Here is a 15,973-nt window from a genome sequence, read left to right as displayed (position 1 = left end):
TAAACTTCATTTTGCAATTATATAATTCTGAAGCCTATTTCTTCAAATCGAATTTAAGGCAAGCGCCACACCATCAGCTTCCTTTTGCCACATCTTTTTTCCCCTTTCTCATGTTTAACTTTTTGACCTATTAATGATGCCCAGCATAAAACTACTTAATGCAAATACTAACCAAATAGAAACAGAGGAATTTATGACACTCTCAATTGATCCATGGGAATAAAATTCCAAAAATCAAGTATCAAGTCATTAAGGATATCTTTTAAAAATACTAAAAAACTTAAGAGGAAACTATCCTCTTAAGAATAAATATATCAGTCATTTCAAATCCAGCTGTTACTCATACAATTTGAAAAATTATTTTAGGTGAGGAAGTAGAAGGTTAGAAAACCAGAACAGATCTCTTCCCTCATAGAACACTTAAGTTTTAAAGATGGAGCTAATATCTCAAAGGAGTTCAAGAAACCAAAATGATAAAATATAGTTAGAAATCTCCTGGAATTTTCCCTTTTCACTCTTTTGTAATTAAAAGGGTGTGCAGAAACTGGAAGTTGGTTGAATAAATTATAGTATATCCATATTATGCATGTCTATAAAAAAGAATTCTACTATACTCATCCCTTTAAACTCTAAGGATAAGAACTAGTGGCTGAGCCGAAACAGGTTTGGCTCAGTGGATAGAATGTCCACCTGTGGACTGAAAGGTCCCAAGTTCAATTCCGGTCAAGGGCATGTATCTTGGTTAAGGGCACATCCCCAGTAAGGGGTGTGCAGGAGGCAGCTGATCGATGTTTGTAGCTCTCTATCCCTCTCCCTTCCTCTCTGTAAAAAATCAATAAAATATATATTTTTAAAAACTAATGGATGAAAAACTCAAGTTATTTAGGATTTGATCCCCAGTAAGGGTTGTGAAGGAGCCAACTGATATTTCTATCTCTTCCACTCAAAAATCAATAAACACATTTAAAAAAAAAAAAAAAAAACCTAATGCAAGTGTTATAAAACCTATATTTGATTTATATACCTCAATTTAGGGGTAAGTAGGAGAAAGGGGAGAGCTACAAACAAATTCTTACCTTTTTTAGTTTTTTGGGGTGGGATTTAGTTTTGTTTTGCAGTGGTATAGTGAAAATAATTCTGAAATTACTTTAGATATAAGACTAAGTAAATGTTTGTTTGTTTTTAAATATATTTTATTGATTTTTTTACAGAGAGGAAGAGAGAGGGATAGAGAGTTAGAAACATTGATGAGAAACATTGATCACCTGCCTCCTGCACACCCTCTACTGGGGATGTGCCCTCAACCAAGGTACATGTCCTTGATGGGAATGGAACTTGGGACCTTTCAGTCCGCAAGCCTACACTCTATCCACTGAGCCAAACCAGTTAGGACAGTAAGTAAATGTTTTGATAGTGGTGAGAGCCATGGTTCTCACTGTGGAAGACAAAATATATAGATATAAAATAGGAGTAAGGCCGAAACCGGTTTGGCTCAGTGGATAGAGCATCGGCTTGGGGACTGAAGGGTCCCGGGTTCGATTCCGGTCAAGGGCATGTACCTTGGTTGCGGGCACATCCCCAGTGGGGGGTGTGCAAGAGGCGGCTGATCGATGACTCTCTCATCGATGTTTCTAAATTGCTATCTCTCTCCCTTCCTCTCTGTACAAAATCAATAAAATATATTAAAAAAAAAAAAAATAGGAGTAAGAAATAAACCACTGAGAAAACCAGGGGTTCTTAACTCCATACCAATAGAGCAATGTATTTGTAGAGAGACTACTTAGTTGGAGAATCATCGCTTTTGTAACCATGATAATAAAGATTGGTTTAGGTAGGTAAGAATCATCTGTGCATGTTAAATACAAAGTGAAATTTTGATGAAGAGTAGAGTATTTGCATAACCCTAAAATGGCTTTTCACATGTCAATTAATTCAAGAAGGTAGGGGGAGAAATCAAACACTTTGACCAAAATGAGAAATGTTCTATTAAATAAAAAAGGTAGATTGTATTCTTCAAAAATGTCAATTTCACAGATAAAGAAAGGCTATGGAAATGTTCCAAAGTAAAGAAGACTAAAGAGACATGACAACTAAAGGCAATTATTTAATCCTAGAATGATCCTGTATTGGGGGTGTGGGGGGTAGGGGGAGAACAAAAACAGAAAGTGATATAAAGGACATTATTGGGTCAATTAACAAAATCAGAATATGGTAAATTAAAGTTTTATTAGTGTTAAATTTATGGAGATAGTAACTATACTATGACTAAGAAAATAATCTTAGAAAATAAACTAGAGTAGAGGAGAACAATGTAGGCAAGCAACTTCTCTCAAATAGTACAGAGGGAAGGGTAGGTGTGTGTGTAGGACACACTAGAGGGAAGAAAAAGAGTGAAAAGAGACAAGAAATTCTTGTCAGCCAGCGCTTTACTTCATTCAAAAATAGTTAATGGCCCAAAGTTTTCTTTAAAAATATATATATATTTTATTGATTTTTCACAGAGAGGAAGGGTGCCTCTTGCACAACCCCCACCAGAGATGTGCCCACAACCAATGTACATGCCCTTGACCGGAATCGAACCTGGGACCTCTCAGTCCGCAGACCGATGCTCTATTCACTGAGCCAAAAACGGTTTCGGCAATGGTCCAAAGTTTTAAATCCAACACTGGACTTTCTAACTTCTTAGTTATATATAATACACTAGGTAAAAAAAAGAAAGAAAGAAAGGACTGGACTATAAGCAAGTATGGCAGTGGGAAGAAAACCTCCAATATGGTAAAGAACATAAGCCTTAAGCAATGTCTGGATTTGGACCTTTTTTCCCTCCTGTATCATGCTCACTCGCTAACTATTGACTGTTAGTCAGCCCATTATGTAATTCATAATAATCTGATCTTTGGGGAAATTTCCAATGATCTGAACACACCCGCCCTGTAGGAGGGTGCCACTGAATGACTTCATGCAAAAGTGGTTAACTCCCATAAATAAAATTTAACACTAATGTAGCACAGTATATTTTTAAAAACATAGCCCCTAGATTCAGTATTTTAATTCTGTTGCTTGCTAAATATGTCACCCCAAGCAAATTAGTCAACCCAAGCCTGTTTGATCGTGTGAAAAATGGGAATAAAAACAATACCCAAGAATGTTAATGTAAAGAATAATTAAAACTATACCTACTGCTATACCATAAGTGCTCAAAGCATGTTAGACAGTAAACAAAACGCTTATTTAAGAAGCAGGTAGGAATCTGTTCCTTTTAAGACTCAGATAATTTTTGAAATTTCCAATATGGTAGCAAAAACAAATACATTTATACACACATGTGGTATATGAGACACATTGGGAAATCTGAGTAATGATTGATTACCTAACATTAAGGAATTTTTATATTAGATGTGTTAAGCACTTTTTTCTCTCTAAATATTTAGGAAAAACTTCTGAACTACAAATTTATGAATATGGGATCTGCTTTTAAAAAATAAGGTGGAGCCGAGACCGGTTTAGCTCAATGGATAGAGCGTCGGCTTGGGGACTGAAGGGACCAGGGTTCGATTCCGGTCAAGGGCAAGTACCTTGGTTGTGGGCATATCCCCAGTAGGGGGTGTGCAAGAGGCAACTGATCGATGACTCTCTCTCATTGATGTTTCTAACTCTCTATCTCTCTCCCTTCCTCTCTGTACAAAATCAATAAAATATATTTTTAAAAAATAAAAATAAATAAAAATAAAAAATAAGGTGGAGAGTAGAGACAAGATTGACCATTATTAGTTTATAATTTTTAATGCTGAATGATAGGTATACGTGTAGTGAATCATTATTCTATGCTTTAGTGTATGTTTAGAATTTTTCTATAATAAAATGTGGGGGTTTTTTAAGTAAAAAAATTCAAAACAAAAGGAAGTTGGAAATATTTGCTCATTAGCAGGGACAATAGGGCAATTAAAGTTTAAGAAAATGAAGACTGCAGAAATGAGATAGAAAAAAAGATAAAAGCTTTAACAAGACTGGAACAGTATATATATTTTGGTATTTAAGGGGTTCAAGAATTTAAAAATAACCCAAAATGTAGGTACCCCAAGGTCACCACTAAGAAAATATCAAAATATATGTACCTTAACACTTTCTATGTTCCCCAAGTCTTTTCTTTCAAAACAAAACCTTAGAGATCAGTGAGGGAATAACCCTAAAATGTCCTTCCACAGGTCAGTGATTCAAGAAGCCGGAGGTGGGGGGAGAAATCAAACCCCCACTGATCTCTACAGCTGTGCTTTATTTCTAACACCTCACCTTTTCCTGACTGTCTTCCTTTTCATTATTCTCTTTTTATGTTCCATGTATCTATTAGCCTCCCATTTTAACTTCCAACCACAAATTCAGATCCCAGTAAATAAAACTGAAGCAATGACAGAGTCAGTCAAGCTGGATACAAAGAGGTGCTTACCAGCAATCCACAATTATAACCACTTTCTGTTTTTGGAGGATGTCTAAACTACATTTCCACACTCAATAGCTCCTTTTTACACAAAACAGCCCAAATTATGTTCCCAGGCACCCATACTGGAAGCACTGTATCTTATTTTATTAAGTACAGCATTTTATTAAGAATTTGGAAAGATTTACCTAAACTTTCAACGATATGCATTTACAGGAGTAGAATTTGGACTCCAATAGTCTGTCCTGTGTTCTTGTCCTGCCTCTGCAGCTACCAGCTGAGTTCATTCCCTCTAATTGTGAGCACCTAATACCCATACCCAACACTGAGACAGATACAAAGGTGAACATAATCACATAAATAAATGGTTACAATGTTTTGTTAAGTGCTCCAAAATTTTATCAATTTAACCTAAATTCCTTCTTTTTAATTAAAAGTGAGTAACCACAGGTTGCAATTTTGTATCAAAAGACGCTAAAATCTGTAATAAAAGTAACAGCTGACATTTATATGCCAGGAATAGGAGCTTTCCACACAAGGTCTCAATCCTCATAACAATCCCAAGTAGGTAGTATTAATCACCATTTTACAGATAAGGAAACAAACCCAGAAAGACTAAAATAACTTACCCACAATCTCACACATATATTAAGAGGGAAAACAGGGATTCGAATCCAGATCTTCTGATTCCAAAGCCTATTATCTCTCCACTAAACTATGTCTCTCATTTTCTTTCACTACAGGAAAACAAAAATTTCCAGAGATCACCTTCTTAAGAGCACGGAAGAGAAAAATCTTTAAGACAGCCATGAAATACAAAGTAATCACCGATCATAAGAAGTGGTTTGATTTTTTTTTAAACAAATTATCTGACATATACAGTCTCCGTAACAAAAGATGACATGCAAGAGATTGAAAAACTATTCATATAACTAATATTCAAATAGACATGTGACATAAATAGCTAGTTAATACAAACGAGTATGAAATTTTGTGACTTCTTCCAACTGTTTTATCTTTACCCTTACTTGCTTGCACATTAACAACCAAGGAGGAAATGGCCCAGCTTAGTGTACTGTATTACCATGTTGAGCCCATATAAAAATTTACAAGGGCATAATACAGTGTATGAAAATTCAAAATAAAGTGTAATGAAATGCTGTCAAATTTTTTTAAATGCAACGTAAGCTCACTAAGTGTTGATTAACCAAACATCAACAAAATCTAAAGCTATGTTGAAATGTCAATTATGCGGTTTTTTTCTGTATAAACCTCATTAATCCCTTTTAAAAATATTCTTCCAGCTTATCAATTTGAATGGCGAATCTGAACCAATGTTAAACTACATTAATGCTTTACACCAAATAAAGAAAAAAACACATTTTTTGTGCGCACAATTCCAAAGCCCGTTAGCAAAAGGATGTGAACCAAGACAAATCGCCGGATCCTGGTCAACACATTTTTCTTCAGAACTCCTTCAGATGAAAACAGCATTCCCCCCAGGAATTCTTGCCAAACATGTAAGCTTAACAAAAAATTAGCTTGATGCCGCCCTTCATTGTCTAATCCAGCGCAAGATTTTGCAGGAATACGTCTCCTTCGTTCGCATTTACCTCAAATGTCCTCCAAGATTCATGCCTGTGGTTGACATCTGTCTCCCCCACCCCCAACCTTCAGCAGAGGGGGGCCCAGGGTAGGAAATTACACAAAAATAAAACACTTTAAGGGCGCCGTCTTCGAGGCTCCCTTGAGAGACGTGGAAATAAACATCGAAGCCATTTGCGCGCCCTCCGTGTCCGCACCGAGGTTGACAATTTATTTGCTTTCAAACCCGCACCGATGGCAAAAGCCGCTGGATCCCACCATTTATTTCCCTTTCGCCCTGACTCCCGCACCCACGGACTCCCGCACCCACGGACTCCCGCACCCACGGACTCCCGCACCCACGGACTCCCGCACCCACGGACTCCCGCACCCACGGACTCCCGCGGCCCCGGCCCCGCTCTTCTCTCCACGCTTCTGGCACCAGGTCGCGAGCCCCAGGGCTCGGCTCCAGCTCCGCCGCCTCTTCGGGCCCGCAGGCCGCGGCCGCCTCCTCGGCGCTCACCCGCTCGCTGCGGCTGTCAGGCCGGCGCTCCCGGCGGGCCCGGCGCGATGGGGAAGGGGCCGCCGCGGCCTCGCCAAAGGGCTGCTCCCCGCCCCTCCGCCCGCCGCAGCGGCGGCAGCGGCTCTTCCCGGGACGAGGTCCTGGCGCGGGGTCCGTCCGACCAGACCCTCCGGGGCCGTATCGTTGCCAAGCTTCCCTCCCCGCATCCCCGGGGTCCCCGCAGCCTCCTCCCGCCGCCCGCTCGCCGCCATTTTGTGCGCAGCCGCTGCGACACATACCATCGTCGGCCAGGATCTCCTTGGCAAAGGCTCAGGACCCCCACGCTACGGGCCCCCGCCCTCCAACCCCCCGGGCCCCACCGGGCAGCGGTCCTACCTATGCCTACCCGACTACCGGCCGGATCCCACTCGCGCCCCGCACAGAGCAGCACTCGGCTCCGGTCCCGACGCCGACGGAGCCGCCGCCTCCACGCCGCTGCACGCATGCGCGCCTGGAGGGCCTCGGCGCTCCCTTCCCGGCTCCCGGCGGCGCCTGCGTACAGCCCGCCCCACGCTCGCCCGGAGGCACGGAGAGGGAGCTCGGTTCCAGAAGGGGGCGCTCTTGCATCTACTCGGGCATCTGGCACTAGTAAAACCTACAGCACCAGTTGGTGCCAATACTGAGGCCTGTTCTGTGGCAGTGCTACCCAAATCACAGGCATCTCTAACCTGTATTGTCTCACCTCTTGCACGGTCTTCCTTGATTATTGTGGCCTTCAACAGGACATTAAGTTAGATAACATTCACCTGGCGCTTGATGTCATGCTTTACATCAGTGTTTCCCAAACTTCTCTCATGATGAGAATCACCTGGTGGAGTTGTTAAATTACAGATTCCTGAATCCCAACTAAGAAGTGCTAAACTAGAATTTTTAGGAACATATAGGTAAAATTGTATACTTAACTAGTGCTCTAAGACAGGGCTCTAAGACTAAAACAGAATACTAAGTTTGGGGTGGGGGTAAAGAAAGCTAGAAGAGCCTCCTGGGGACATAAAAAAGTGTCAAAAAGTAGCCCAGCAAAGGAACCCAAACTGAAGTAGATCAAACCGTGGAGAAATTTAGGTCTTAGAAACTGATCAGAAACAACAGAGCAATCAGCCTAAATACAAGTGTGATAGCAATAGAGGCAAGCAGCTTAACAGAGAGATTAGAGAAAAGAGACAGAGAGCTCTGCTAAAACACTGTCATCCCACAGTGCCTTATGCACAACCATGTCTGCCACCCGTGAGGAGCAAGAACATAGGTTGCTCATTGCAAGGGCAATAGACTTCACTAAAATAGTCCAGTTAAGTCACAAAAAAATAAACCAGCAGCTCTAACTGGCTTGGCTCAGTGGATAAAGCGTTGGCTTGCGGACTCAAGGGTCCCAGGTTAGATTCTGCTCAAGGGCATGTACCTTGGTTGCAGGCACATCCCCAGTACAGGAGGCAGCTGATCTATGTTTCCCTCTCATCAATGTTGTTAACTCTCTATCCCTCTCCCTTCCTCTCTGTAAAATAAATAAATAATAATAATAATAATAATAAAAAAATATTTAAAATAATAATAAAAATAAACCAGCAAACAACAACAAAAACAAGTCCTAGTTGGGACAGATAATCAATACCCAGGTTTGTTACAATATGTTATCTAAATGCTCAATTTTCAACAAAGAAAATTACAAGTTACACAAAGAAATAAGAATGTATGACTCTTGCCAAAACCGGTTTGGCTTAGTGGATAGAGTGTCGGGTCTGTGGACTGAAGGGTCCCGGGTTCGATTTCGGACAAGGGCATGTACATTGGCTACGGGCACATCCCCAGTACGGGGTGTGCAGGAGGCAGCTAGTCGATGTTTCTCTCTCGTCGATGTTTCTGTCTCTCTATTCCTCTCTTTTCCTCTCTGTAAAAAAAATCAATAAAATATTTTAAAAAAGAAAAAAAATTAAAAAAAGAAAAGAATGTATGACTCTTATTTGTACACAGGAAAAAATGTGTATGACTCATACACATTAAAACTGCCTTTTAAATGATTGGATTTAATAAAGACTTCATAATTACCATTATAAATATACTGAGAGAGTCCTGACCAATTTGGCTCAGTGGATAGAGAGTTGGCCTATGGACTGAAGGGTCCCAAGTTTGATGCCAGTCAAGGGCATGTACCTTGGTTGTGGGCACACACCCAGTAGGGGGTGTTCAGGAGGCAGCTGATCGATGCTTCTCTCTCATCGATGTTTTTAACTCTATCCCTCTCCTTTCCTCTCTGTAAAAAATCAATAAAAAATATTTTTTAAAATATTCTGAAAGAATTAAAGGAAACAATGCTAAAAGAAATAAATGAATGTACAACAATGTTGCAATAAACAGAGAATGTCAATAAAGAGAAAGAAATAATTATTTACAATAACAACATGGACATTGTGGAGCTGAAAAGTACAATAACTGAAATAATTTTACTACAGAGGTTCAATACTAGATTTCAACTGGCAGAAGAAAAAGATCAGCTATCTTGAAGATAGGCTAATGGGGATTATGCAACCAGAAGAAGAAAGATAAAAAGGAATGGAGAAAAGTTAACCATTAAGGGCACCAACTTATGCATAATGAGAGTACCAGAAGAAGAGAAGAAAAGAGACAGAGAAAGGAGCAGAAACAAATTTTCAAGAAATAATGACCAAACAGTTCTTGAGTTTGATGAAAAACATTAATCTATACAGCCAAGAAGTTCCGCCAAGTACTATAAAACAAAAAGATCCACACACAAAAATGTCCCAGTGAAACTGCTGAAAAACAAAGAGAATTTTGAAAGCAACAAGACAAAAGTGACTCATCATAAAATGATTTCTCATCAAAAGCAGTGGAATGACATATTCAAAGTACTGGGGGGGGGGGGGGGGATACTGTGAGCCAAGAGTACTTTTTATTTCAAAAATAAAAGTGTAATACAGTCATGTGTTGCATAATGGCAGGGATTTGTCCTCAGAAGCGTGTCATTAGGCAATTTCTTCATTGTGCGAACATGATAGGGTGCACTTAAACAAACCTATATGGCATAGCCTATTATACAGCAAACCACAAACCTGTACAGCATGTTACTGTACTGAATACTGTAGATATCTATAACACAGTGGTAAATATTTGCATAAATCAACATGCCTAAACATAGAAAAAGGTACAGTAAATATACTATATAATATGCCCTGGCCCGTACTATATAGCTCACTTGGTTGAGTGTCATCTCATGTACGAAGAGATCACTGGTTTGATTCCGGGTTGGGGCATGTGCCCTCTGGTGCAGACTCGATCACCAGTAGCGGGCATGCACGAGGCAGCCAATCAATGTTTCTCTCTCCATCTCCCTCTGACTCTCAAATCAATAAAAACGTGTTTTTAAAAAAATACTGTTCAATAGATTTAAAGAAGTGTTATATGTTTGTGCACAGGCACATTGGGGAAGCAGGGGAGGGCTGTGGAGGAAGTTACCCTCTCCCCAAGCTCCTCACCAACTCCAGGCCACAGCTGTGGGCAGGGTCAAGGCAGGTGGCAACAGAGCCTTCTACTCTATTTAACCCGTCCAGGACAACCAGTCAAGTCAACATTCGTAGGGTAGAGCCTCCTCTTTCAACACTGCAAGCAAACTTCTGGCTTATAATCCATTATATTCTTATGAAACCACTATCATAGTATGTAGGTCCATCACTATATAGCGCATGACTATAAAGATATTCCAATAAACAAAAACTGAGAGAATTTGTTACAAGAACACCTATATTACCAGAAATGCTGAAGGAAGTGCTTGAGGTTGAAAAACAAGAGATCCCAGACAGTAATTGCAATCCTAATGAAAAAAAAGAGACACCTGTAAAGGTAATTATAAAAGAAGGCAGATACAAGCCAGGCCCGGAACAGCCAGGCCCAGAGCGGCCAGGTCGGGAGCAGTCAGGCGCAGAGCAGCAGCAGCCAGACCCGGAGCAGCAGCAACCAAGCCCGGAGCAGCCAGGTCCGGGCCCGGCTGCTACTCCTGGGAGCGGCCAGGCCCAGAGTGGCTGGGTCAGGAGCAGCCAGGCCTGGAGCAGCAGCAGCTAGGCCCGGATTGGCAACAGCTGGGCCCAGAGCAGCCAGGCTCGAAGCAGCAGCGGCCAGGCCCAGAGCGGCCTGGTTGGAAGCAGCCAGGCCCGGAGCAGCAGCATCCAAGCCCGGAGCGGCAGCAACCGGGCCCCAAGCAGCAGCGGCCACACCCAGAGCAGCTGGTTTGGAGCGGACTGAAGCAACAGAGATACGGGAGGGGATTGGACTGACAATTCTCAGGGAAAAGGGGAGTGGTGGATACGGGAAGAGACTGAACATAAACTGTGCACCTATGGATGAGGACAATGGGAGGTGGGGAAAGGGCAGAGGGTGGAGTGAAAACCTGGTGGAGGGGGGAAGAAATGAGGAACCTTTGTAATAATATGAACAATAAAGACTGATTTTAAAAAAAAGAAAAAAAAAAAGGCAGATACATTGCCAAAACTGGTTTGGCTCAGTGGATAGAGCATCGGCCTGTGGACTGAAAGGACCCAGGTTTGATTCCTGTCAAGGGCATGTAGCTTGGTTGTGGGAACACCCCAGTGGGGGGTGTGCAGGAGGCAGCTGGTCGATGATTCTCTCTCATCAACGTTTCTAGCTCTCTATCCCTCTCAATTCCTCTCTGTGTAAATTCAATAAAATATATTTAAAAAAAAAAGAAAGAAAGAAAGAAAGAAGGCAGGTACAAGTTAGTTGGAAGCTACACTCACCTCCTCCCAGGACCAAACTGGAATTACATGTATGGTGTGGAGCAATCATCATGAATAACTAACTGAAGACTAGCTGAAGAGAAGACTTACAAGCAAAACCCAAAAATTTATAGAAGCCACACTGAGACTGGTAAAAAAAAAAAAAAAAAAAAAAAAAGGGGGGTGGGGAGGAGTGGAGCTTTGAAAGGGACTGACCCTGCTTCCACAGGCTGCAGCTAAGAATGCAGAGGGATAGCGCGGCTGTGGGGGTGCACCCTGAGACATGTGGGTCTAAACGCCAGGACAGGCTCCCCAGCCTGGAGTCCCAGGGCCGGGAAAAGGTGCCCATATAGCATCTGGCTGTCAGCCAGGGGGAAACTGGAGTCTATTGGAGACACAGGCACCCTCTTAAAGGGCCAATACACAAAATTTCATCTGCAGCCACACCCTGGTGCTCTGGCAGAGAGAGGGTGAAGCGGACTAGAGCCATGTGAGAACAGTCTGGGATTTGTGACTCTGGAAAGAGACTTTTCTGCACCACAGACACTACCTTTCCTGGGTGTGGCACTTCCACTCCAAAAATCATCAGCATGAGGAAAAGCAATAGCCTCATCTCTCTGGACTCCCTGGTACCCCACCCAGTGGAGCTTACGCCCTGCTGAGGATTCGGCTGCCTTGGCCAGGATGTAGAGGTCTGGGCAGAGTCAGGGGGTGTCAGTGACTGAGCTGTGTGGCCTTGGGGAGGAGGCCATCCCCCCCACTTTCCCTATAAACCTGACTAATGCTTTCTCCTCACAGATCTGCTAAAACCACCCGCTGGGCTTCCAGCAGACACACCCTCTGTGCTCTGGCTCCAGAGGCTCCACCAGCTTGAATCCTCGTGGCTCTGCCCTGCCAAGGTAGGGACAAAATCTGACATATACCCAGTGGTGTGGCTCTGGGCAGGGGCCACAATCCCCAGCTTCGTTGAAGCCTGCCCACCCTGCTGAACTCCTCCTCAGAGAAGAATCTGGAACTGCCTGCGTGGTGTGAGTCTGAAACCGGTACCATTTTTTCCCTCTCGAATGCCTGACCAGAGCAGAGCTCTCCCTTCATAGGGCCAAATCTTAGTCTGTTTGGGGCTGAGAAACTGCTCTCCTCACCCTGACAACTCCCTGAAACCCTGCCCCACCAGAAAGGTGTGCAAGCACCCAGTGGGTGGCAGCCACCGTGTTTTCCCGAAAATAAGACATCCTCCGAAAATAAGACCTAGCGCAACTTTGGGAGAAAAAAATTAATATAAGACACTGTCTTATTTTCGGGGAAACAGGGTAGACATGGTATACACCCTGGGACATTTGCTAAGTGGCCTCAGACCCAACACTGGCACCAAGTTTGAACCTGTATCAGACTGGTGAATACCACTTGCCTTTACTTGGTGACTCACTGAGAACCTATCTAATGCAACTCAAGTATAGCCAGAGGCACTTTCAGTGACTAAGCCCAACAGGCAGCCAGCAGGCAGAGGCAGAAAAAGGCGGATCGCAGGGTGCCTTTGGAGTTTTGCTGACCTGCTCCCAGGCTCGGTGCTAGTTAAAGCTGGCCTTGGTGCTCAGCTTGGTTTCTCCTAAATTCACCAGGCCCGGAAGAGGCAGCCACAAACTGTGGATCACTTTTGAGTTCCAAACAGGCTGCCCGAGGCCAGTCACAGTTGGCATCTGACACTGGACTTCACCGGAGTCCTCCCAAGAGGCCCCAGCACAAACACACCCAGGGGCCAGCTTCAGACAACATCAGATCCAATTAGCTTCACAAGTGGCATCTCCAAAGGAAAATATCAGCAGGAACCAGACCCTGCTGAGACAAATTCCATTCCATGTGGTCAGCACCTCCACAGCAGCTTGTACCCTGTGGTCAGGGTTAATCCTCACAGTCAACTACCCCGAAGGTCGAACCCAAGCACGAGGAGCGCAATAGCAATAAAGGCTTAATTACAACAGAAGTGCTCACGTAACACATAAAAGAGACATTCCTGGAACATCCAGCTGAGATAAACAAGGAGACTGCACCACTGAGTCCCACAGTCACCCACTACATAAGGCTACCCCACCAAACTGGGAGTCATAGCAGATCTACCTCATACTTAGAAACAAACACAAAGAGAAAGCCAAAATGGGGAGACAAAGAAATATTCCCCAAATAAAAGAACAAGAAATCTCCAGAAGAAGAGCTGAATGAAAGGGAGGCAAGCAATAGAACAGATATAAAGTTTAAAAAAAAAAATGGTTATAAGAATGCTCAGCTGGGACCAGTTTGGCTCAGTGGATAGAGCGTCGGCCTGCTGACTGAGAGGTCCCCGGGCTTGATTCCCGTCAGGGGCACGTACGTTGGTTGCGGGCACATCCCCAGTGGGGGGCATGCAGGAGGCAGCTGGTTGATATTTCTCTCTCATTGACGTTTCTGTCCCTCTCAATTCCTCTCTGTGTAAAATCAATAAAATATATTTTTTAAAAAAAGAATGCTCAAAGAACTTAGTGAAAACTACATCAGCATAAAAAGGAACATTAAAAAAACAGAATAAAGAACCAGTTATAAATTTATAACACAATATCTGAAATGAGGAATACACTGAAAGGAATAAATAGTAGGTTGAATGAAGTGGAAGACTGACTTAGCAAGGTATGATAGCATAACTACAGACATGTTCATGTGATATTTAAGTGGCCAAAAATTTGAATATCTCTAAATTACCAAAGTTATGTCTTTCATTTCACAAATATTTATTCTGTCTTCTCTATGCCAGCCACTGTGTCTTCTATATGCTAAGCACTGGAAATACAACAGTACACATCAAGTTAAGTACAAGAATTGAGTGTTTCATACATTTGACAGCAGTTGCAAGTTGTTAAATAGAATAAGACTGCAGCACTTGCATATCTTTGTTTTTAATTTTAATTTTTCCCCAGTAATTTATTTTTATTGCATTTTACAAAGATATTGGTCTGTGAAAGTGTTGAAAATAGGTAATATTTAATGACTATAATAATAGAATGAACTCACAGAAATAACTGAGGACAAACCACACAATTGTTTCTTACATCCATATAATAGAATATTATTCAACAAATACATTTTTAAATTTGCAAGATTAACTGAAAAAGTTTAAAGTATCCATATATATATATATATATATATATATATATAGTCATATATCCAAAAGTATAAGTTATAAAAAGCTTAATGTTGACAGGAGGGAGTTTGATAGTTTTTCTTCCTACATTTTTATATTTATTTCTACTTTCTTAATTTTTTTATTAGAGGCCTGGTGCACAAAATTCATGCACTGAGGGGGCAGGGAGTCCCTCAGCCCAGTCTGCACCCTCTTACAGTCTGGGAGCTCTTGGGAGATGTCTGACTGATAGCTTAGCAGAGGCGGGAGTGGCATGAGCCTGGCTTCTGGCTGAGCAGTGCTCCCCCTGTAGGAGTGCACTATCTCCAGGAGGCAGCTCCTGCATTGAGTGTCTGCTCATGGTGGTCAGTGAGCATCATAGCAACTGGTTGTTCCACTGTTCGGTTAATTTGCATACTAGTTGTTTTTTTAAAAAAAAATATTTTATTGATTTTTTTTACAGAGAGGAAGAGAGAGGGATAAAGAGTTAGAAACACCGATGAGAGAGAATCATCGATTAGCTGCCTCTTGCACACCCCCTACTGGGGATGTGCCGGCAACCAAGGTACATTCCCTTGACTGGAATCGAACCTGGGACCTTTCAGTCCGTAGGCTGATGCTCTATCCACTAAGCCAAACCAGTTTCGGCCATACTAGCTTTTTATTATATAGGATAATGACCACAGTTTTTCCCTTGTGCCCAAACAAACTTATAAAAATTTATGTGTATGTCAAGATACACTTCCCAGATTTAAATTTTTACCTGCCTCACAGAGCATATATAGAAAAGAGTCCCCAAGTTTTGACTAAAGATTACCAAAGTCACATAAGGATTCTTTGAAAATACAAACTCTCAGGCATGCTAAATTTGCATTTTTTCTGGTCAGGCACCTATCACAATTACATACTAGCACCATGGAAAGAAATAACTTACCAAAAATGTTCACAAAATCAAAGTATGAAGACATTATTAAAGAGGAAATATATCTAGGAAAATATTTGTAACTCCTATTACAAAGAATTTGTTCAGCACGGCCAGCATGGCTCAGTGATTGAGCGTAGGCCTATGAACCAGGAGGTCATGGTTCAATTCCTGGTTGGGACAAGAGTACACCCTTTGTTAAAGAGAGAACTACAGGACTAAAATGGCATCACTTGGGCTAAATCCCATGATATTAAACCTAGACTTAATATCTCACTTAATTGCAGTTTGGTTTTTCCCCGGAAGCATAATGTTAATCAACACATCTGGAATTTTCTGGTCAAGCACCAGTAAGGTAATATACCAAGTGGGCCTTTACCTCTCCCCTCCCTTCCCCTCCCTCCCCCCCCCCCCAACACACACATCCAAAGAAGATGCAATCTACAAACTAAAACCCTTTCCATTTGATGTCCCCCAAAACATATCCTGGCCTGAAAATAATTCTTTCTTTTCTTTTGCTAATTGCTCCCCCACCCCAGCCTTCTTCCTGTAGCAACCTTCCATTTGTACAACCTCTCTGAGA

General features: G+C 42.2%; 1 protein-coding gene across 9 annotated transcripts in view; it reads right to left on the bottom strand.

Moving 5' to 3' along the window:
- The window catches only part of LOC311631257 (zinc finger protein 638-like), a 91,615-nt gene that overhangs the window by 60,753 nt on the left and 14,889 nt on the right, over positions 1-15,973 (bottom strand). Inside the window, exon 1 of one of the 9 annotated variants that reach the window (XM_084901169.1) lies at positions 6,918-7,063. The exons of 4 other annotated variants lie outside the window; for them this stretch is intronic. Coding sequence is in view for 1 of the 5 variants with exons in the window: in XM_084901172.1 (XP_084757298.1) it covers positions 6,928-7,026 (99 nt within the window). In the remaining 4 variants the exon portion in view is untranslated. Of the gene's footprint in view, positions 1-5,064; positions 6,337-6,917; positions 7,064-15,973 lie in introns of those variants that run through there. 4 more of the 9 variants (XM_084901172.1, XM_084901173.1, XM_084901171.1 and 1 more) reach the window with 4 other exon arrangements.

The sequence above is a fragment of the Pipistrellus hanaki genome (genome assembly GCF_964339955.1).
Source record: "Pipistrellus hanaki genome assembly, chromosome: 12".
NCBI lineage: Eukaryota > Metazoa > Chordata > Mammalia > Chiroptera > Vespertilionidae > Pipistrellus > Pipistrellus hanaki.
This window is presented reverse-complemented; position numbering and strand designations above follow the sequence as displayed.